This window comes from Diabrotica virgifera, chromosome 7 (genome assembly GCF_917563875.1).
Source record: "Diabrotica virgifera virgifera chromosome 7, PGI_DIABVI_V3a".
Classification (NCBI taxonomy): domain Eukaryota; kingdom Metazoa; phylum Arthropoda; class Insecta; order Coleoptera; family Chrysomelidae; genus Diabrotica; species Diabrotica virgifera.
Window position 1 is genome coordinate 144,483,171 of NC_065449.1, and position 22,552 is coordinate 144,505,722.

The window sequence follows — 22,552 nt, forward strand, 5'->3', positions numbered from 1 at the left end:
GTATTCATACTAACCCATCAATATTTTTATAATATTGTGTATAAAAAAACAATGTAGAAATTGTATGAATTTAGATCCATGCTGTTCAAAGAATATCAAATCAGAATTCCAACCTATTATAAAAATAAAACAAAGCACTAAACTCTGTGTACAACAAATTAAAATTCGTGTGAAGGTTCTTTATTACGTAACAATAATTTCAGGAGACCTTCCTATTACTATGACACTTTTCAACAAAAAGAAGTGTTTAATATTTAACTAAAACGAATGTAGTGAGTATGATTATATATATTATAAATCAAATTTATTTCATTGATGGTGTTGTAACATTAATATTATCAAAAATGTGACCCGTTGCCACTAACAAAAGATACCTAATTATTAAACAATCTTCGGTAATCGTTTCACAGATGCTTTAAGCTTAATTTGGGGTACTTATGAACATTAAAAATAATGGTACAAATGATCAAGTTGCCCAATGAATACTGAGATTTATTGAAAACGAAGATGCGAGTTTAAGTAACTATAATAAAAAAAAAAGAACCAATAAAATAAATGTTTAAAAAAAGTTTAGATATTATGCAGACCCAAATAAATGTAACCTGAAACTTTTAAAAGCAAAAGTAGGAAAGAAGGTATCATGTAACCTGATTAAAATATTCAGAGCATAATTGAGGCAACGAGAACCAGAGTGACCTAACTTATAAGAACATTACTTTACATAATCAAGGGAAATGATCAGAGGCTAACAATGTTTGATTGTTTTAGTAATTGTATGGCCGAGATCATTCTTGGTCAACATACAATTAAATACATACAAAAACAATTGGGCATTGTTCTTATCAGTTAGGCCACTCTGGTTTTCATGGCCTCAATTGGATATGGATATGGAATTGGATATCAATTGGAAGAAATGTGTAAATTTCTTCTAATACGAAAAGGGAATCCCTCCACTGATATACATGATAATGGTAATTGAATTATATACCTACATACTTTTAATCCTAAGTGCAAAATCGCTTAAACGCTTATAAAAAATTTAATAGTTGACTGTTTGTTGTATTAAAAGAAACATTAGTGAAGGTAATTGTTGTTATTATAGATAAGATGTAAATTCTTAAACAAATATTATCGTATCCATCACGAGATTATTCGCAAAAATAACCTATCGGTTATTCTGTATAGAATGTATATGTCAATATTCCTTATTCCTTGCTCACATACAATAATTATAATATTACTGTATATTTAATTTTTGACAAGTACGTCTTCAGTGTCCTTACTTGCCGTGTACTACTACGGCTACTAATCATTACTTACATACAATTTACATACAACACATCAACTACTCGTATAATAAATATGCTCGTAATCAAAATTATACTTTTTTGAAGGATTATGTTAACGCACAAAGATAGTTATAGGTTTTTGTTCGACGGTTCTATTATCAATTTGAGGGTTATATGTGAACAGTATTAATATGTATAAATAATCTTTTCAAAAGCCATATCAATGACCAAAAATATGTTATTGTTTCTCGTTGTTAACATAATATATAACTGCAGATAAGCGACAATGAGTATATTAAATAGGGTCAGATTACAATTAAAGTACTTAAAATAGCTTTTTGTTAAAAAATGGAGATAAAAAGTTGAGTATTGAAATTGTAGGAGGCATATATTTTCTGATAATATAAGGTATGAAATCAAAGACCCATATGATAGAAAATTCTAGTGTGAAGAGTGGAAACTCAAAACAGCTACAAAACCACGATGAATCTCAGCAAAAATCAAAATGGTCAGCGAGAAAGCCAGACCAGATGAGCGGTGCAGCGACAAAAAGGTTTAAATCTTAAGTACTTCTTGAAGCAAGGCCTCGATACAATTGACATTAGGTGTTAGAGTGTATGTACATATATGCAAACCACTAACACAGATTATGGTTATGTGGCTTTTTTCTCTTTGGAACCCATTTGCTCTACACTCTACACCATTCGTACTGCTGGGTCTGGATCCCGCGTATGAAAAAAAAGTTGATTAATAGCAGCTGAAAATTTGTTAATAGCTTAGGGGTGTCTAGTCGGACAAACTTTGATATATGGGAACACTGGAACAGGGGCAGTTTTAATTGTGGAACAGGTTAAAAATTTGGAACGGTCAGACCACGAAAACGGCACATTTATTTTGTCCGACAGAACAGACTTAAACTCTCCAAACAGAGATTAAACTCTCATGCAAAAATCAGACTGCTATTTATCACCAAATGGGCGTTTAAATGAGTGGAACATGTAGAATATGTCAAATGACAAAAATTATGACAGGTGATAAATAGCAGTCTGATTTTTGCATGAGAGTTTAATCTCTGTTCGGAGAGTTTAAGTCTGTTCTGTCGGACAAAATAAATGTGCCGTTTACGTGGTCTGACCGTTCCAAATTTTTAACCTGTTCCACAATTAAAACTGCCCCTGTTCCAGTTTTCTCATATATCAAAGTTTATCCCACTAGACACCCTTAAGCTATTAACACATTTTCAGCTTGCTATTAATCAACTTTTTTTATACGCGGGATCCAGAGCTATGTAGCCAATTGGCTAATTCTACACCTTCCACTAACTAGTATTCAAGTTCTCGGTACATCGGGAAAACTGTTATACATTAGCTCTCCGCCAATACTCCATACGACATCTCTTATTAGCCATTCCGCCGTGTCGGTGATGAAAACCTTTCCAACCAGTCTGACTTATCCGGAATACTATTCTCACTTCTCAGTTTAAAGATATCTTCGCATAGTCTCAGACAACCAGGGATTATTGTCGCCTTCTATGATACTAAACGACCGCTTATTACAATCTGTAAAATGTATATATATTATATAAGACAGCTAAACACAAGAAACTGTCTTATACTACTTATATGTCGGAATACTACAACTGATCCTTAATAAAGGCAAAATTAGGAACCATCTGAAATAGTCCGGCGCAATCGTGCCCTCAGCTGAACGGACCTCAGGTAAAATCTGCGCAATCGTCCCATACCCAACACATAATTTTTTGAACATACTTTTTGACGTTATAAGACAAACAATGGAGAAATAAATAAAAAATGTGCGTTATTGGTCAGGCAAAATAATCTAAATAAAGTATTTTTTAACAATTTCCAAAATAAAACACTGACCAGAAACCATAATATAGTTTTATGGTTTAATGCTAACCATGAGTTCCACTTTAAATAATCAAAGGTTTTTGTCGTAACACGTTGGTTTTGACGGAAAAAGATATGTGTAACTTTGGGAATCATTTGGTATTTCCTCAATAATCTTTATAAGCTTTCTAAAATGTAGCAAATAGGCAAACACATGTGACTAATTAAAAGAACATTGTCATTTTAATACCAAATCGTTTTTCAGAACAGTAAAAAATGTACGTAGAATTTATATTTATGAAAAAATGCATGTATATAGCAATCGCTAAGTCAAAAAACCACTCTGAATGTTGATTTTTCTGGTAGACGACATTGGTATGGCATATATCCAGAAATGGAATACTTGAGATGCCGGGAAATTCTGATGATGAATGTTGACGTATATATCAATGACCTGTAAAGTAAAACTGACTACCTAATAGTAAAAAATAATAGAGAAACTTTTCCAGCAGTAAAAAAATTAGAAGAAGAACCAGATAGGAGAACGAAAAGTTACCCCCACTCTTCCAAAAGAAGTAGGCGAAATAAACGAAGACGGAAATAAATAGCGCTCGAACGGGACAAGGGAAGAATGACGGAAAGACAAGGTAGGAAAGACGGCGCACGAGAGGGATAGGAGGAGCATGAAGGAGAGACAAGGTAGGAGATATGATGGTTTTTACCCATGGTTAATTTAATAGAAATTCAATACATTCCGGATCTACTGTTATCTTTATAAAACCACAATATCTACACCACTTTGAGATCGAAGAATTTTATTATGACGGAAAAAGTTGAAACGAAAAGAATAATAATAAAAGTAAATAGAATTTTAAAATTGATCACAAAATACGGCACCAGTTTCGTATGGTATCTAATTATGTATGAACTTTTTAGAGCAAATATTTTTTAGGAATAAGAGCAAAAAATTACTCTCTAACTTTAAACTATGGCATCTATGTATATAGCCAGTTTTCAGGAATTAGTTTTATAATAAAAGATTTTTAACCAATATGTTTCTTTTAACAAAAAATAACAAACCAAACTCGTAAGAGACAGATTAAGAAGTGAGGAAATACGACCGAGATGTGGTGTATAGAAGAAATAAAAATGTGGACCAAAAGAAGAAAAATATAATGAAATCAACACACAGAAAGAATGACAGAAAATAGAATAGTACGAAACGCAAGAAACAAATCGCCAAATGGAAGAAGATTGAGACGACCGAGGAAAAGATGGTCAGACGTCAAATGAGGCTAAAAACCGAAGTAAAACAGGCATTGAGCCTTTTTATAAAGGAGGAAGAAGAGGATGTTTCTACATATTTATCTTTCTTCCAATTTAAATGAACTGTGGTTAGTTCTCCCTACGAGTTATTTTAACACTAAATATACTAAGTATACTGTTTAAATCTAGACTTTTTCTTGAAAGCTAAAGCTAACACCTAACAATATCAAGAATATATCTAAATCTATAAGCTCTACTTTGAAGTTACTATATAAACTTTTAAAAGATGAATAGAATCTTACCGAAAAACTCCTGCATTTAAAACACGCAAATTCATTGATAAATCCAGTATATGTATCACGTCCCTTAGTGGCTACCAAATTAACTACTGCTGGGACCATGGTGTATTGATTAACACACATTGTACAGTCACAAATTTAAAAAAAAGTCACTTTTTTTTCTAACCAAAAATCAAAACAGTCACTAAACGAAAATCACTTAAGCGTAAACGATTTCAACGGGTGTACAGAATGAACTGTCGTGCTTGTATTCCTCATTAATTCGATGCTAACGTTCGACTGTTTTCACTGGCATCGAGCTGGCATAGATAAGCGGACCATTTGCGTCACGATGCCACTTCCATGGCTTAAGTTCGATGGTATCGGGCTTTGTACGTATAATATTAATATTTTGTGTGTTGCTAAAAACTGTATTCAGTAGATGAGAGTTCGATGATATTTGAATGTGTTAGTAGTTACTAGACACAAATAGAATAATTTTTAATAAAAAATCTTTATGAATAATAACAAAAAAAAAACTCGTATCAACCGTGTTCAGCAGTTAGAAAAATTTAACGCCATTCTGGTTTTGTACAATGAATAATTTTTAAATATTATAATTTTCTATATATCGTCCAGGGATGTAACATTTTCTCAGTACTGAATAATACACGTAGGTATCTAACAACTTTTCTAGTTGTTGTAATATTTAGAAAGAAAACCTACCTGTTTCCTGCCAAAGATTCGGAGTCGTATTTTAATCCTTTGGTGCAAAAAACGTGACTTTTTCGATTTTTTGCAACCTATTAAAAAGCTGAATAGTTGACATAAAAATATAAAATTTGATTTTTTAGAAATGAAAAGTTTCAAAATGGCGATTTTTGAAAATTAAAAAGTCAATTTTAGTCCGTTCGCTGATGTAAACCTATAAGATTTAAAAAGCCGCTTAGATTGACATGAAATTTGGCATACAGATAGGAAACATGTCAAAGAGGAAAGTTATATTGTGACGATGTGTGCTTTGGCATGGGGGTGGGTTCCACCCCTTCTCGGAGGTGAAAAAATATACGTTTAAAATAAGCACGGAAATGAATAAACTGACTAATTCTAAGCAACTTTTGTTCTATAGCATTTTTTCACTAAGTTAATACTTTTTGAGTTATTTGCGGGTAAATATGTTAATTTTTCAACAAAAAAAAACACGTTTTAGACAGTTTTTTGCAAATAACTCAAAAAGTTAGTATTTTATCGAAAAAAACATTATTAGTAAATATATAGCCTATAACAAAGTGAAAAAAGGTATGAGATCCCTAAACCCAGTAAAAGAAGAGTTGTAACTAATGAAAAATAGGTTCATACTCGCCAAATTTCATATCGAATATTTGAAATTGAAATAACCAAAAAATAAAGTACTTTTAGGGATAACTCATTTCAACTTTTTAAAGTGTTTTTAAACTTTTATAAAAGCTTTATTTTTGATTTTCAAAAAAGTTTTTAACATTATGATTAAGGAAGTTACGCTCAAAATAAAGTTGTTCCCTTTTTTTGGTAAAAAAATAATGAAAATCACCACCTAATTAGCATCCCAAATGAAATTAAATTCACAAGTTGCTTTATTCGTGTATGTACTGTTTATATGATCTGTAAGTTCCATCGGTTCAAAGTGCTTATTTGTGAAGGGGCTGTAGTTGAGAAGGCTTGAACTAGTTAATAATCATGAGTATTTGCAAATTTTGAACAGCCATATTATCTTAACCAATTTTTGCCTTACAGGAAAATAAAAAATCCAAAATATTCAGAAAAGCAAAACCTAAATTTTTCTACTTTTTGAGATTTTTGGTATCACTAATAAATTTTAAGTTATTTCGAAACAAAGGCATTTTTTCACAATCAAATTTAAAAAAAAAACAATTACTTTAAAACCAATTTTTAAAAAAATAAGCCCTTTGAACCGATGAAACTTACAGATTATATCAATAATACATAAGTAAAGTAACTTGCGAAACGGTAACAATTAATTTGATCTAAGATGCTAATTAGTGGGTGATTTTCCCGAGTTTTGGTGACTAAAAAAAGGGACCAAATTTATTTTGAGCGTGACGCTTACTTTTGATGCTAGAAACTTAAAAAAAAAAAAAGGAAATTTTTTTAAATATTTAAAAAAGTTCTAATGAGTTTTCCCGAAAAGTGTTTCATTTTCTAGTTATTTCACGTTGAAATATTTGCTTTGAAATTTGACGGATATGAACCAGAAATAAGCCCTGTGAACCGATGAAACTTACAGATCATATCAATAATACATTAAGTAACGTTTACACGTATCCAGTAACTGGCGCCAGTCTCACTGGAATGCGAGTGCTTGACTAAGACAGCGCTGGATAGGTTCGTTTACACGTATCCAGTAACTGGCGCCAATCTCACTGGCACTCTTATTAAAAATCCTAATACGGCCACTGAAACCAAAGGTACGACAGCGCCAGCGACTGGAACGCTGTGTTTACACGTGTCTACAACCACTGGCACGGGGTTAGAGGGGACGCGGACGAGTGCCACTGGCACGAAAAATAGACCAGCCTTCTATTCGAGACAGCGCTGGCAGACAGCGCTGGACTGGAACAAAAAAGCGTTTACATGATGCCAGCACTGTCGTTCCAGTGCGACTGGCGCCAGTTACTGGATACATGTAAAGTAACAAGTAAAGTAACTTGTGAAACGGTTACAATTAGTTTGATCTAAGATGCTAATTAGGAGGTGATTTTCCCGAGTTTTGTGACCAAAAAAAGGAACAAACTTTATTTTGAACACGCCTTGCTTAATTTTGATGCTAGAAACTAAGAAACTAAAAAAAAAACGAAAATAAATATTTTAAGAAAGTTCTAATGAGTTTTCCCCTAAAATTGCATCATTTTTCGGTTATTTAACTTTCAAATATTCGCTTTGAAATTTGCCGGATATGAACCTAGTTTTTATTAGCTACAACTTTGCTTCCAGTGGTCTAGAGCAGCGGTTCTCAATCTGTGGTACATGTACCACTGGTGGTAGATTTCATTATTTGTGGTGGTACACAAAACACAAAACAGCCAAAATCAGCACCACTATTATAGTTAATCAGATCATTCAGCTAGATAGGTATTTCAGTTAGGTGGTACCAAAAATAATAAAAAGTATTTGGTGGTACATGACTCAAAAAGATTGAGAACCGCTGGTCTAGAGAGTTCATGCATACACCATTTTTTTCACTTTTTAGAAGCGATATTTTTGCTATAGCCCGATCAAAGAACAATCTGACCCAAAAAAAATAAAGGAAGGATGAAAATTTGGGAATAGGTAGTTGAAATTGACTATTATTATATAAGAAAAAGTTTACAATTCTACATTTGTGAAACCAGTGAAAAATTATTTTTGCTCAGTATTTTAAAACTATTCGACATATCCTTTTCATACTTGGTAGAAAGTGTAGGTACTATACACCCTATGAAATTATGTTAAATACAGGTTTCCGGCTATTACCAGAGGCGTACGACAGGCGGACAGGGGAAAGAAAATGGTTGACCCTCCCCAAATTCTACGTCACTGGCGAAATTGCCATTTTAGCGCAATTTTTAAATTCTCCCATACTCTTAATGTAAATAACTTACTTTTCACTCGTAACGATAAAGTCATTAGTTTTCGAGATATTTGCAGTTTGCATTGGTTTTCGAGTTATTTTATTTTGATTAAGGTTTTGTGCCGCTTAATTTTTAATTTCAAATATCTCGAAAGCTAATGATTTTATCGTTAAGACTGAAGAGTATATTATTCATTCTTAACGGTACAATCATTAGTTTTTGAGATATTTAAAACTAAAAATTAAGCGGCACAATATATTAATCAAAATAACTAAATACCTGTGCCGTTACATGTTTAACTTCAAATATCTCGAAAACTAATGACTTTATCGTTACGAGTAACGAGGATGTTATTTACCTAGACAGTATTGGAGAATTTAAAAATTATGCTAAAATGGCAATTTCACCAGTGACGTAGAATTTGGGAAGGGTCAACCATTTGCTTTCCCCTGTCCGCCTGTCGTACGCCTCTGGTAATAGCCGGAAACCTGTATTTAACATAATTTCATAGGGTGTATAGTACCTACACTTTCTACCAAGTATGAAAAGGATATGTCAAATAGTTTTAAAATACTGAGCAAAAATAATTTTTATATTTTTAAATAAAATACCCTGTAACTCAATAAGCAGCCATATTTTATTGAAATGATTTTGGTTAAATCTTAATATTTTGAGGTCTAGAATCGACAACTCAGAGATTGGACATTCTTAATGAAACCCCCTCTATAAGCAAAATTATATCTTTTACTATAAGGAAAAAAAAAAGAAGAAGAAAAACGACAAAAAAAATTTGTTAATTAGTGAAAAATTCCCAGGAACCCGATTATCGGAACAGCATTTCAAAATGTTTAATCCCCGCGACATTATTTAAAAAAACAAATTATAAACAAATTAGAACAATTTTCAAATGTCATTTTAGAGGAGAGTCAAATTGAAATTTGAATTTATCAATACATTTATCGAAATCATACATAAAAATAAAAGTAATGAGATTTTAAGCAGGTTTATATTCTTTTGGTAACAACCGCGTTTTTGCAATTGAAAATATAGTAACAATTGATAAACAAATTAAATATCGCATAAATTATTAAATGTTTTTTAACCAATTTTTTTTGCATAATACTGATAACAGCGCAACTTCTCCTATTAAATAAAATAAATTTATAGTGCTTATTTAAAACGCAAAAAATATTTTTTTTGATTTTTAAATTTTATATATAATTATTTAAATAAATAGGGGGTCAAATTTAATTTATTAAGTCTTAGGTGAAAGATTTGTCCTTCAGCTTTGTAGAAAAAAACCCTAAAGACCTTCATTAAAATGTAAATTACCTCAGCAGTTAAAAAAGTTAATATTGTGCAAAAATGACCACTTTTAATTATTTAAACAATGATCCCCTTATATGATTTGGATACTTTCTTGAAAATATCTTTTGTACTCACCTAAACTTTGATATAAAATTTGTTCCAACCTGTACGAATTTACATTTTGATTTTTTTTTTATTTTATTAGGCTATTATTTTTTTGGAGGTTTTAGTAAAATTTTGTGTTCCCTGATCGGGCTACTAAAAAAGTTTTTTTCGATAAAATACCTAATTTTTGAGTTATCTGCAAAAAACCGCCAGTGAAAAAGTGAAAAAATGGTATAGAACAAAAGTTGCTTAGAATTAGTCAGTTTATCCATTTCAGATTTATTTTAAACGTATATTTTTTCACTCCCGAGAAGGGATGAAACTCACCTTCAGGGAAAAACACACATCGGCACAATATCACTTTTCTTCTTTGACATGTTACCGATATGTATGCCAAATTTCACGTAAATCCAAGCGGTTCTTTAAAATTTGAAGCAAAAACCGTGTTTCAATGTACTATGTATTGCTAGGCAAACTGCAAAATAACTCTCTCAAAAACTTTTAGGCCGATCCATCAATAAAATTAGTTTCAAAGTAATTATATTTGTTTATCCCAGGGACCTTTTTTTGTAATAACATAAGGCAGAAAATAATAAAGATAGGGCAATTCTGCGGGTGTCAAATGGTAGTAGACGATTTATACTATCAACGTTGATTGATAAATACACCGAGTAAGTATATTTATCTCTGTATATTTATCCATCAACGCTATCAATATATTTATATTAAAAACAGATAAAACATTTATTTATTAGTCGCAAATTCCAATGCAAAATTATTGCCATTTTTAGTTTATAAACATTTAAAATAACTTCAAATATTGTCCGTAGAAAAAATCTTTTTACATATCCGAGACCTCATAACCTCATAATTTTTCCATTTCGAAAGAAATAAATAGTTACTCTGAGACGATTAGATAAAAAGTAGGAATTATTTTTTAATGCCCATTTATTTGTTTACAGTAATTAAAAAAATAATTAGTTTTATCATACACTAGTCACTAGACGATTAATTAGAATTGAATCAAAAATCAGAATTTTTTGGGAAAATATATTTGATCTACTCTATGTCATATTATGTATAAGTTTTTAGTTTGTGAAAACTGTCATTATAGATAGCAGTGCGTGAAGGGTTTAAAGTGTGCGTGAAGTAACAATGTATTTTAAATGGGATTTACTTTTTTCTACGGCCGTGCTAAAACAGCCACTTTTGAGCACGCATTTCGTTTCCGAAAGTTGCACTTTTCCGCACGGCGGCGTGCGGGAAAGTAGAATAGCTTGCAATATGGCATTATAATATGTTATATTACGTGCAATGAACTAATAGTTAGATATTATTTACTAATTTATTTCAAATTTATCTTATTTTGTTCATGTTTTAATGAAATTAACGCGATAATTCGTTGAAATAGAATTATTTTGACATAATATTCAAAAGTCAAATCAGTAGGCAATGACAATGGTTTTGAATCGTCGTCATGAAAACCAATATCGTCGTCATGGTAACCAATTATATTGAAAGTTTGGTTTTGACAACCTTGTCAAAGAATTAATTTGTGTATTTTCACTCCTAAATAAAAATTGATATAACTTTTGTTATGGCTATTTTCCAAACGTACCGCCCTAGAAAAAATATTGTTCCTAACTCATGCGGAAAGTGTCTTCCCCGCACTCGATTGCTTGCCCGAACTCCGCTGTCGCTTCGTTCCGGTCAACGGCAATCTCGTGCGTGAAAGTATCACTTTCCGCACTAGTTAGGAAAATAACTATTTCGCACTGTTTTTGACACACTTTCATATAATCAAATATCCTTAACTTTCGCGTTGTCATGGTGATGACATAATTAGCAATAAATTACAACAAAAATTTTGACAGTTTTGCGGTTTGAAAAAAATTAGAATTTTTAAATGTCAAAGTTCTAAAAATTGTAGAACAGAAATGAATTCCAGTGACGAAGAGTTACAGGTTTTTTACTTGTTTATCGTAGATAAAATATTGTATGAAACTGTGCGTGAAGTACTTTTTGCGAACTTACGCGATGTATAGCACTCGCTCCGTTGTCGCTCGTGCTCTAAACATCGCGTGCGTTGACAAAAAGTTTACTTCACGAACTGTTCCATAAATAACTATTTTTAAATGTTTAAACAAATTACATTGTTTGTTAATTTATTATATTATTAAAATATTGCATACTTGTAATTTACGCAAAAAGTGAGTACATATAATTAAAGAAAAAATATCAAAATCTATCATTTAGAACCCGAGATAAAGAAACATACAGCACCTATTTTGAAGTCCATTAACATTTTTGAACAGTTTTTTGCGAAAAAAGGTCTCTGCGATAATCAAATATAATAACTTTTAAACTAATTGGTGGATTGTTCTGAAATTTTGAGGATTGTCTGAGGGTTTATTCCGTGCCACTCCTATTGTCATATATGTGCCTCAACGGGCCGCCATATACATAGTTTTTTGTACACAGAGCCTTGCCACTTCATAATATATCTTCTACACCATGTTGGCCTTTTAGTGTGCAGCCGTTAAAAAATAAATAAATAAAAAGGGCGGCCCATTAAGGCAATACCAGTATTGGTTCCATGGTACCAACGTGGTAGGGAACGCAGTATCACAATTCGCAAAATTTGGGTGAAACCTGAAACACCAGAGTTCTATTCTCTGTTCCAAACATTAGAGTCAGTACGGTTGTATATTGCAAGCGGGTTTGCCATTTTGTGAATTATCATAAATAAACCCTTCTTCAGTATTCCACAACAATTACCAGCGATAATCCGCTAAAAGTACCTGCCTAATACTACCTTTCACGGCCGATAGCGTGAGAACGACAACGTTGTCAAGAAGATTCCCATTTAGTTTGTATTGGGGTATCCTTCGTACACTGAATCTCATGTCTGACATACGCTATAGGTTAATTTTAATAATAGTTACTACGGTTTGTTTTTAAACCAGGAGAAGTAAACTAAAAAGACAGATTCACACTCAAGCAAGTCACTAAAAAATCACCAAATACATCTTCTTTTTTGGTTGATCAAATCGGCCTTTGAAGGTAATCCATACATAACGAGCGATCCACAATTATTGGGATCAAAGCTAGCCGTGCAAAAAATTACGTATGTCTTGTTTTAATCTGAATTTATATCATTGGTTTATCAATTTATTTTGATTAACATTATAAAAAATAAAAAATCAGTCAAAACCTTTAACACAGAACTTTAATCAAAAATAAAAAGAATTAACAAAATTATAAGTAACAATAATAAATGAAATCAAACAAGATGCTGTATATGTCCACCACACCACCACCAACATCTCTACATAACCTAACTTTTCTTGTTAAGTTGACGTAAACTAAAAAGTATGGCCCAGATTCTAATTCAAATTTCGACTCAAAACAAGTCGCAATCAATATGGCGACGTTGAAATGCGACTGTGCGAGCCTTGTGGATTTTAGTTGAACTAAATGATGTCACAAAATAGCGACTTATCGAAATTAATAGCGACACCAAAAAAGTGGTTGATATTATAATTTCGAGTCGAAATTATTGTGACACGGACATTAATGAATATGAATGGCCGAAAGCGAGGTTAGGTTTAGTTTAGGAGATGTGTTTTGTTTGTTTCTTGCAAGGAAAACTAAAGCAAAAGGTATTACTATGGCTGGGTTTTATGGAAATTTGCTAGTTTTGGAGGAATTAGATATAATAGTATTAAATTGGAAATATAATAATTGAGAATTTCACAACGTGAATTATCAACTCAATGAAAGATGTAGGGTAATAATCTGGGAAAATTAGTATAAAACAAGGAAAATTATGTACCAGCTATTTTATTGAATTATCAACTCAATGAAAGATGTCAGGTAATAATATGGGAAAATTAGTATAAAACAAGGAAAATTATGTACCAGCTATTTTATTGCTGGACATGCTGGAATCAAATCTTAAGATTTCATATACATATTAGTAATATAGATGCAAAGTCCTCAGAAAGTGTGCTATTTGGTATATAAACAAATTGGCGCTCCGAAATCTTTTTTTCAATTATTGCTCTGTAACTCAGAAGATTTTAACGTTAAACCAAAAACACTCTCATAAAAATTGACTGTAATTTAATTCTGCATATAGATATTTTTTTCCGATTTTCTTCGGAGGAAATTTTCCTCGAAAAATTTGGTCTTTCCAAACAAAATCTTTAATTTTCGACTCAAATTTTAGGGAAGTAATTATTTATCAATAATTAAATAACTTGGTGACATAAAACTTTTTTGTTATGAGTGTCTTGAAGATATGAAAATTTGTATGTACAAAGAGGACCGGAATAAAAAGGTAATGGTCCAAAGATTGAAATCCTGTTGTTTATAACTCTGTCGCAAATATACCTGGAACCACTCCTCGCAATTCAATTTTTTTTTCTTAGAAAAGGGCACAGAAGCCGTGCTATTTTTAACAGCGTGAACTTAATTTAATTTAATCTAATATTTTCTGAGAGGTTTATTTGTTTATAAGCCAAAAAATTGTTTTTTTATAACATTCCTGAGACCGCTTAAATAGTCCAATTTCAATTCTGTAAAGTACGTTGAATAGGTATAGTGCTTTTTTATACGAAAATCATAGTTATTCTGGTGTATCATAATCTTTCTGGTTATTATTTCGACCGAAATTTTTTAATTAACATTTTAATTATTGCTAAACTATTGGTTGGATTGTTAGATTGTCGCCGGCCTCCTGATATATAATCTACTATAAAAAATCTAAATTCATGTCATCAATTTATTTAATTATTGATAAATAATTACTTCCCTAAAATTTTAATTGAGAATTGCAGATTTTTTTGGGAAAACTCGGATTTTCCGAGTAAAATTTTTATTGAAGGAAATCGGAAAAAATAACTTTGTGCAGAACTAAATTATGGTGAATTTTTATTTGAGTGTTTTTGGTTTAAAGGAAAAATCTTAGGAGTTACACAGCACTAATTAAAAAAAAATTATGAGTGCTAATTTGTTTATAAATAAAATAACACACTTTCTGCGGGCTTGTCATACCCCATATTACTAATATATGCAATCTTAAGATTCGACTTTATCAATAAAATAGCTGATAATTAGCTTTTCCCAAAAATGGCATTTTTTCGATAAATTTCCCAGACTATCAACAAATGTTGCGATGGTTGCGTAGCCAATAAATCCAATAAACCGGAGCGCCAACCCAAATTTTTAGCAGTGTCAAAATGATAACGTTAATGTCCCCAGTTGTAACTAATATCGAAATGAATAAGAATCGCTATAAATTGCGACCATCTTGGCGGCGTCGAAATTAAATAGCGACCTCGAAATGAATTAGAATCAGGGCCCAAATCTGAATTAAGAATATACATGCACTGTATGGTGTGATGACAATAATTTTGGATCACACGTTATTATATATATATATAAATCGGTTTTAAAACGTCTTGCGACGTTGTCCGATGCCTAATTTCCATGACACTCTATCATCCCATTGGCCCTCTCTAAGATCTCTTGCGCTCATCGCCTTCGTTACTCCCTCTCTCCAAGATTTCTTGGGTCTTCCTCTCTTTCTGCGGTTTGGTGGTACCCATTGCATAATTATTTTAGGGAGTCTTGAGTTATCCATCCTCTGAACCTGTCCGTACCATATCAGCTGTTTTCTTTCTATGTCTGTTGTTAGAGAGCCGTCAACCCCCATTCGCTGTCTTATCTCATCATTACGTATTCTCTCTCTGCGTGACACTCCTACTGATCTTCTAAAAGCGTCCATTTCTACTGCCTCCAGTTTTCTTCTGTTGTTTTCGGTTATCCGCCAAGTTTCTGCTCCGTACAATAGACTGCTTTTAATAAGAGATTCGTAGATATTGTGTTTTCTTCTTTTTCCTATTTCATTATTCCACAGTACGCTGTTTAGACAACCTATTGTTTTTCTGGATTGTGTTATTCTTCTCTTTATTTCTTCATCATCTTTCCCCGTTGTGTCAAAAACGATTCCTAGATATGTGTAATGGTCGCAGGGCATGATGATTTCATTATTTTCTAATGTGATGTTCGATAGTTCGGTACCTATTGGCAGGTATTTTGTTTTTTCTGTATTAATTTCTAGTCCCCACTTTCTATATTCTTCTTGTAATTTCCTTGCCATGTACTCTAAATCATCTTTATCGTTTGCTATAACAACCTGGTCATCAGCAAACTGCAATGTATATAAGCAAATCTCTCCAAGGTCTACGCCCATGCCTCTGCATTTTCGTTTCCACTCTTTCAATGCTTTTGTAACATATATTTTAAATAAGGTCGCTGATACACAGCACCCCTGACGTAGAACTTTATTAACCAGGAAGCTTTGCGATAATCTGTTTCCAGTTTTTATTTGTGATGTTGACCCTTCATACAAATTTCTTAAGGCTTTTATTAAGGTGACACTAATATTCGTCTGTCGTAACACGTTCCAGAGTTTGTTTACAGGAACTGTATCGTACGCCTTCTGCAAGTCAATAAACATGAGGTGGGTTTCTTGATTTGTGCTTAATTTTTTTTCTATTAGTTGTTTGAGGCAGAAGATATTATCAGTACAGCTTCTTCCTGTTCGAAAACCGGATTGTTCTTCTTCCTCTTGGTCTTTGTACTCCTTCTCAATCCGGTCTCTAATTATTCGTCCATACAAACGGCTGAATGTACTAGTCACTGATATCCCTCTTTAGTTTTCACATTTAAGCTTATCTCCTTTCTTATGGATCGACGAAATATAAGCAATTTTCCACTCGTCGGGTACGGGAGAACCATTTATAAATTGATTTATGCACCAAGTGACGGTTTCAAACAATTTTTGTGATCCACATTTTATTAGTTCGGCTGGGATATCCCCTGGTCCTGGAGACCTACCGTTTTTCAGTTCTTTTATAGCTTTTCTAATTTCTGTCACTTGTATTGTTATATCTTCTCCTTCAATGTTAACCTCTGTCACACGTTATTATATTATACTAATACGTCGCTAAGGAGTTCTAAAAACAACTGTTTTTCATATAGAAAGTAGACTAAAAATCTAGAAATTAAAGGAATAACCCGGAAAACACAAAAAATCGCCGATATAACTTAATTGAAATGCCAGTAGTGTTTAAATTTCATAAATGTCATTATTGTTAAAATTTCATAACAGTGGAGTAAACCTGCCTAAGGTTGGACCAATTACAAACAAGCATTATGGCGCGGTAAATTTGAATTACTCCTCTTGGTTTAAAAACAGACCATAACAAATGACGATTTTTCGTTATTTTGCAGTTTGCCAAGCAACCAATTGAAGCTTTTTCAATGTTCTAAAAATCAAATTTTGTAATGTTATGTCAACTACTTAGCTTTTTAATGGGTATCTTTTCAAATTAACACACTGTATTTTATGTATAGTGTTTTTATTGCCTTCGTGTCTTGTTCATTGCTTTTTTTCTTAAATACCATACTAATCCCGTCTACTTCCTTTACAAATTGGTTCTGACGTTGCTCATTCCTACTACTTTTTTTCTTGACTTCCTCTGACCTTATTTCAGGTTTTTCGTAAACTTATCTCCCAAAATGTTATTGATAAGCAATATAGTAAATAATAAAAACTCTTTCGTTGTATATCACGTAACCGGGAGAAAAAGTTTCAACTATTTCTTTCGTAATATCTTATCTTGTGGTTTGATAATAAATACGTTTCTCATATTATACCTATCGCATCCTTAGTTGCGGTTGAGACAAATCAATAATTTTTTTACGAAACTTATAATTCTAGGTGTGTGTATGACGTATTCGGATAACCAACAATTTTAAATTTCGTCGAATTGTTAAAGAGGTCAGTACTTGTTAAGTTTGCACTATTCTCGGTTTAATATCACTGTAGGAAGTTTAGATAAAGCACTGCGTTATATAATTGTAGATTACATGAAGAAATTAAAATTTTCAAACGCAATGCGGGAATAAAAAAACCCATATACCCACTTCAGCCATTGTTCAAAAGATATAATAGTACTTACGGGATCCGAATCTAGGTTGACCTTCATCCATCTGATTACGGGATGTTTTTTAATTAAATTTCATACATAGACAAATACGACTTGCATAGGTTGCCTATCAAAAATAGTCATAGCTCTCCTTAAGAGAAACGGGGGCGTAGGGACTGAAATCAACATTTCAAACACATTTTTGTGAATTTTTTTTGAAAGTATAACATAATTATTTTATTTTTAAATTAAATGAGCATATTTAGTACAATTCAAAGAATTCAAAGAAAAATATTGAAAAATAAGCCAACGATGGCAAAGACATATGTATAAAAAAAATGGATTTTGCGGTGGACATCAGAACTCATCATTGGATCATGTGAAAAAAAAATAAAAAGATTTTATTAGCTCATAAGTTTCTCCAAATATTGTCAATTTCTACAAAAACAGGAAAATATATATCAGGGTTGAAAATAATAAACTCATTGGACCACGCTTTAATAGCTCAGGTCTTCCACAGGGGGTCAGTTTTAAGTCCTCTTCTATTTAATCTTTACACAGCTGATTTTCATAATATTAGTATCGACAATATTTTTTCATTTAATATAATACAATATGCTGATGACTTTTGTATTTATACTGAATCTAAAAAATATAATGATGGCTTAAACACATTGGAACATATCCATGAACATTGCCGTGAGTGGTTTAAAAAAATGGTTTTGAGTTAGCAAACAACAAGTCTAACATTTGCATATTCACTAGACATAATGTACCTCAAAGAGAACAAATACAATTAAATGATGATTACTTTCCTGTTTGTAAATCAGTAAAATATCTGGGTATGATTCTGGATACCAAATTGACCTGGAAACTGCACGTTGATTTTATGCTTGATAGATGCAGTAAAGCACTAAATTTTCTTAAATCAATTGCAAAAACTTGGTGTGGTGCACATGTTGAAAGATGTCTTCTATTTTATCGGTCATATATCAGATCTATGATAGATTATGGCTCAGTACTGTATGGATCGGCTAGTAACAATATTTTAGGTCGCATAGATGTTTTTCTAAACACAGTATTACGTTGTTGCATAGATGCTATGAGATCTACCCCTATTGAACCACTCTATGTTGAAACAATGGAACCGCCCACTAAATTCAGAAGGGAATATCTCAGTCAAAAATTTCTTCTTAAGATCCGATGTTACAACACTTGTTTATATAAAGAAATTAGTACTTTAAAATTTAACAAATAAATATTGGGCTCACAAAAATTCGCCACCGTTATGTGACGCATTTCGAAACACTGCGAATAATAATACTGAACTTGCAGTTGCAAATAAAGTGGTAGATTTCGAAGATTTCTTTGAGTTACTAAATCAAGTAGATATAATACAACCCAGTTATCATGAGCACTCTTTATTAAACAATATTGTTTTAAACAACTACCTTAAAAATTGGTCAAAGTCTGTTTGTATTTATACAGATGCATCCAAAAGTTCAAATGGTACTGGTTGTGCTTTTATATTCCAGATAAATTTATAGAAAAAATGTTTAAACTGCCCTCAAATTTCTCAATTTTTAGTGCCGAGGCTGTGGCGGTAATGAGGCTTTAATTTATTTCAAGTTAGCATCCTATAATTCTGCAGTAATTTTATCTGATTCATTATCTGTGCTTACTGGTATTCAAACACCTCAACTACCTTGTAGTACTTCTAATCCATACATTTTCTTAATAAAAAAAATCTTACTTGAAATTAATAAACACACCAAAAAAATACAACTTATGTGGATCAAAGCACATTCAGGACTTACACATAATGAACATGTAGACCAATTAGCTAAAAATTCCCTCATCCATGGAACAGTAACTAAATATCAGCCCTGCATTCTAGATGCTTTTGCTTGTTTAAGAACTGAACAGACGAAGAACTGGAAAACACACTGGGAAAGGTACTATAGCGTATCAACAACACAATACAGTTTAATACAACCGATTATTCCGGAAAAACCTTGGTATAATAATTTTACCCTCCCTCGCAAATACATATCCATCATCAGTAGAATTAGATTTGGACATGCATGTTATCCTGCACATTTATTTAAAATAAACATATTAGATTCAAATGTTTGTCAAGAATGTGAGGTTAAAAGTGACTTGAACCACATATTTTTTGAATGCAAGAAGCATAAACACCTAACCAATCACCTAATTAAAAGAATTATAGACCAGAACATCCCACTCCCTGTAAATATTCTCTTTATTCTGTCACTTAATAAAAAAAAAATTTTTGACTGTTTGGTATCTTTCTTGTCGGATAGTAAAATATTATTGTAATTAGTTGTAGGTATTTTAGGGGGCAGTTTTATCACCCCTTCTGTATACCATATATACAGCAGATGTTCCAAGAACACCCGGAACATTGATCAGCCTTTATGCAGACGACACTGCAATTGCTGCAAAACACATGAACCTAGATATAGCTGTAAGAAATCTACAGACGGCATTGGATACAATAGAAGAATGGAGTATCCAATGGAAAATAGCAATAAATCCAGATAAGACCCAAGCGGTTATCTTCAAAAAGAGAAGAGATAACCCAGAAGAACAGCTAACATTGCAAGACAGACCCATCGAATGGCAAAACGAAGTTAAATATTTAGGAGTCACAATGGACCAAGGTCTTACATTCACATCACATGTCAACGCAACAGTCCAGAAAACAGCAGCGGCCAGATCGGCAATAAGAGGACTCACAGGAAGAAGAAGCAAATTAGCTATGAAAACAAAATTAAGACTGATAAATAGCATTATACTGCCAATAATTACATACGCATCTCTTGCATGGGGTCACATAAGTCAAAGTAACAAAAAGAAGATACAAGCGGCACACAACAACTGCCTCAGAGAAGCTGCAAACGTGCCCAGATACGTCGCCGAACGGTTCTTATTTAGAGACCTAAAACAAATAAGAGTACTGGATATTATGGAGGAAAAAGCCAGAACAAAATTTGCTGAGCTAGAAGACCACCCAAACCGGATCTTGCAAGAGATATTAAGGTATGATGTGTACCATAGATGGAAACATAGGAGACCCAAACAACAAATATTATTAAATATATAATAAAGGCTAGATAATCGTAGCTCTATCAAAAGAAGACAACTTGCTCACCTTTGGCATCTCATTATATTTATTAATGTTGATTTTTATAATTTTCAGACATCCCTCAAAAAAAAATATACAAAAAACTTCAAAACGGCTTCAGCCACTAAACAAATCAATAAAATATTAACAATAGGCGAAAGCCACAAAAAAAAAAAAATATTAGTAACAAAACCCAAAAAAGGGCATGAGGGGCCCACATCCTCGAGCGCCGAGTCGCCGAACTGGACATAGCCCAGAGCGGGGACTCGGCGCCCGAGCAAGCAAAACAGATCGAAGATAAGTCACTAGAGATAGCGGGAATAGAGCGCCTCACGCTGGCCTGCATTGATCGGGGTAGGATTTCATATGGGAGTCCGTGTACCCAAGACTCCCATATGATAAGCACTTTGCTGATTGAGAGCCCCTATAGCGCATCAGAGTGCTATCGGGGGGTAAGTGGATGGTCTGGAGCATTGAGGCGGGGTGGAGTGATTCCTGCTTACGGGAGTTAATCCTCCTCGCCTCAATGAATTGTATCACCCGAATGTCATTCTCTAGGGGTGAGCAAGTCTCTCAGGCTGGGTTAAATCACTATGCTTGCTTGCTTGTTGCAGGTATTTGTAAAAAAATATGTTAAAAAAAAATAAAAAAAATAATAAAAAAATGAAACAAAAAAAATTAAAAAAAATCACTAAGAGGATTTAAACCTCCGAGGGGTTGAACCGGGTTGACATCTTATCGTAGTGACAAAAAAAAAACAAAACAAGAAAAAACAAAGCAAAAAAAAACCAAACCAAAAAAAAAAACAGAACAAAAAAAGCAAAGCAAAAAAAAAACAAAACAAAAAAAATACAAAAAGAATGCATTTATTTTAAATATTAAGATTAATAATTTTATTTGTAAAATGTATACACTATGCGTTCTTGATAAACAGATTTATAATATTTATTAACATAGTATGTACATCAGCTGTAATAAGTAGGTGAAATAAGACGTAAAAAATTGTAATATTATTATAATAACCATGTTTCACTAATTGGCAATATCTTTAATACATTTACTTTTGATTGAGACTGGTTGAATGACTATAGTCCAAGCCAAAAAAAAAAAGTTTCTCCAAGTAACGCTGTCGAGTTTTTTAGTTTGAATGATTTTTGACTTTTTGGTACCACTCAGAAGTAAAAAACGAAATTTTTTGCAAAAAACGTTGAAAATATATTTATTATTATTAAACAAAAAATAAGCATAAAAAGATATCTCAACAACGTTATCTTACAAAATATTTAAAGAAAATATATATACACAATGTCAGGTGGATCAAGTCAAGTAATTTTTGACTTACAATGTCCAAAATGAATATTTCAAAATTTTCAAACCATTCCCCCCTTAATTAAAAAAATGTTAACTAAGTTTTTTTCAGCAAGTTTCATCCATTTGTTTACCCATACAATGTTATTGAAACTAAGGGCCGGTATTTCCAACCGCACTTAAGCCAAAGCTTACTTTAAGCCTGAGCTAAAGCTTAGATGCCTGTATTTCCACTTCAATTTAAGGCTTAAGCATAGGCTTAAACCAAATAATTTTTAGGGCCGGTATTTCAATAGCTACTTAAGCTTTTGCTTAGCTAAACCTGTGTCAAAAGTTAAGGAGAAGCTTAAGCTGAGTGCCGTATTTCCATCATTCTCTTAACTAAACTGATG

The 22,552-nt window shown here is 32.4% G+C and overlaps 1 protein-coding gene across 2 annotated transcripts in view; it reads right to left on the reverse strand.

The window, feature by feature from the left end:
• LOC126887786 (inositol-trisphosphate 3-kinase homolog) overlaps positions 1-22,552 on the reverse strand; it is a 295,392-nt gene that overhangs the window by 23,235 nt on the left and 249,605 nt on the right. The window contains exon 1 of one of the 2 annotated variants that reach the window (XM_050655599.1): positions 4,708-4,995. The exons of the other annotated variant lie outside the window; for it this stretch is intronic. Coding sequence (XP_050511556.1) covers positions 4,708-4,827 — 120 coding nt within the window. The 5' untranslated portion in view covers positions 4,828-4,995. Of the gene's footprint in view, positions 1-4,707; positions 4,996-22,552 lie in introns of those variants that run through there. 2 annotated transcript variants of the gene reach the window in all.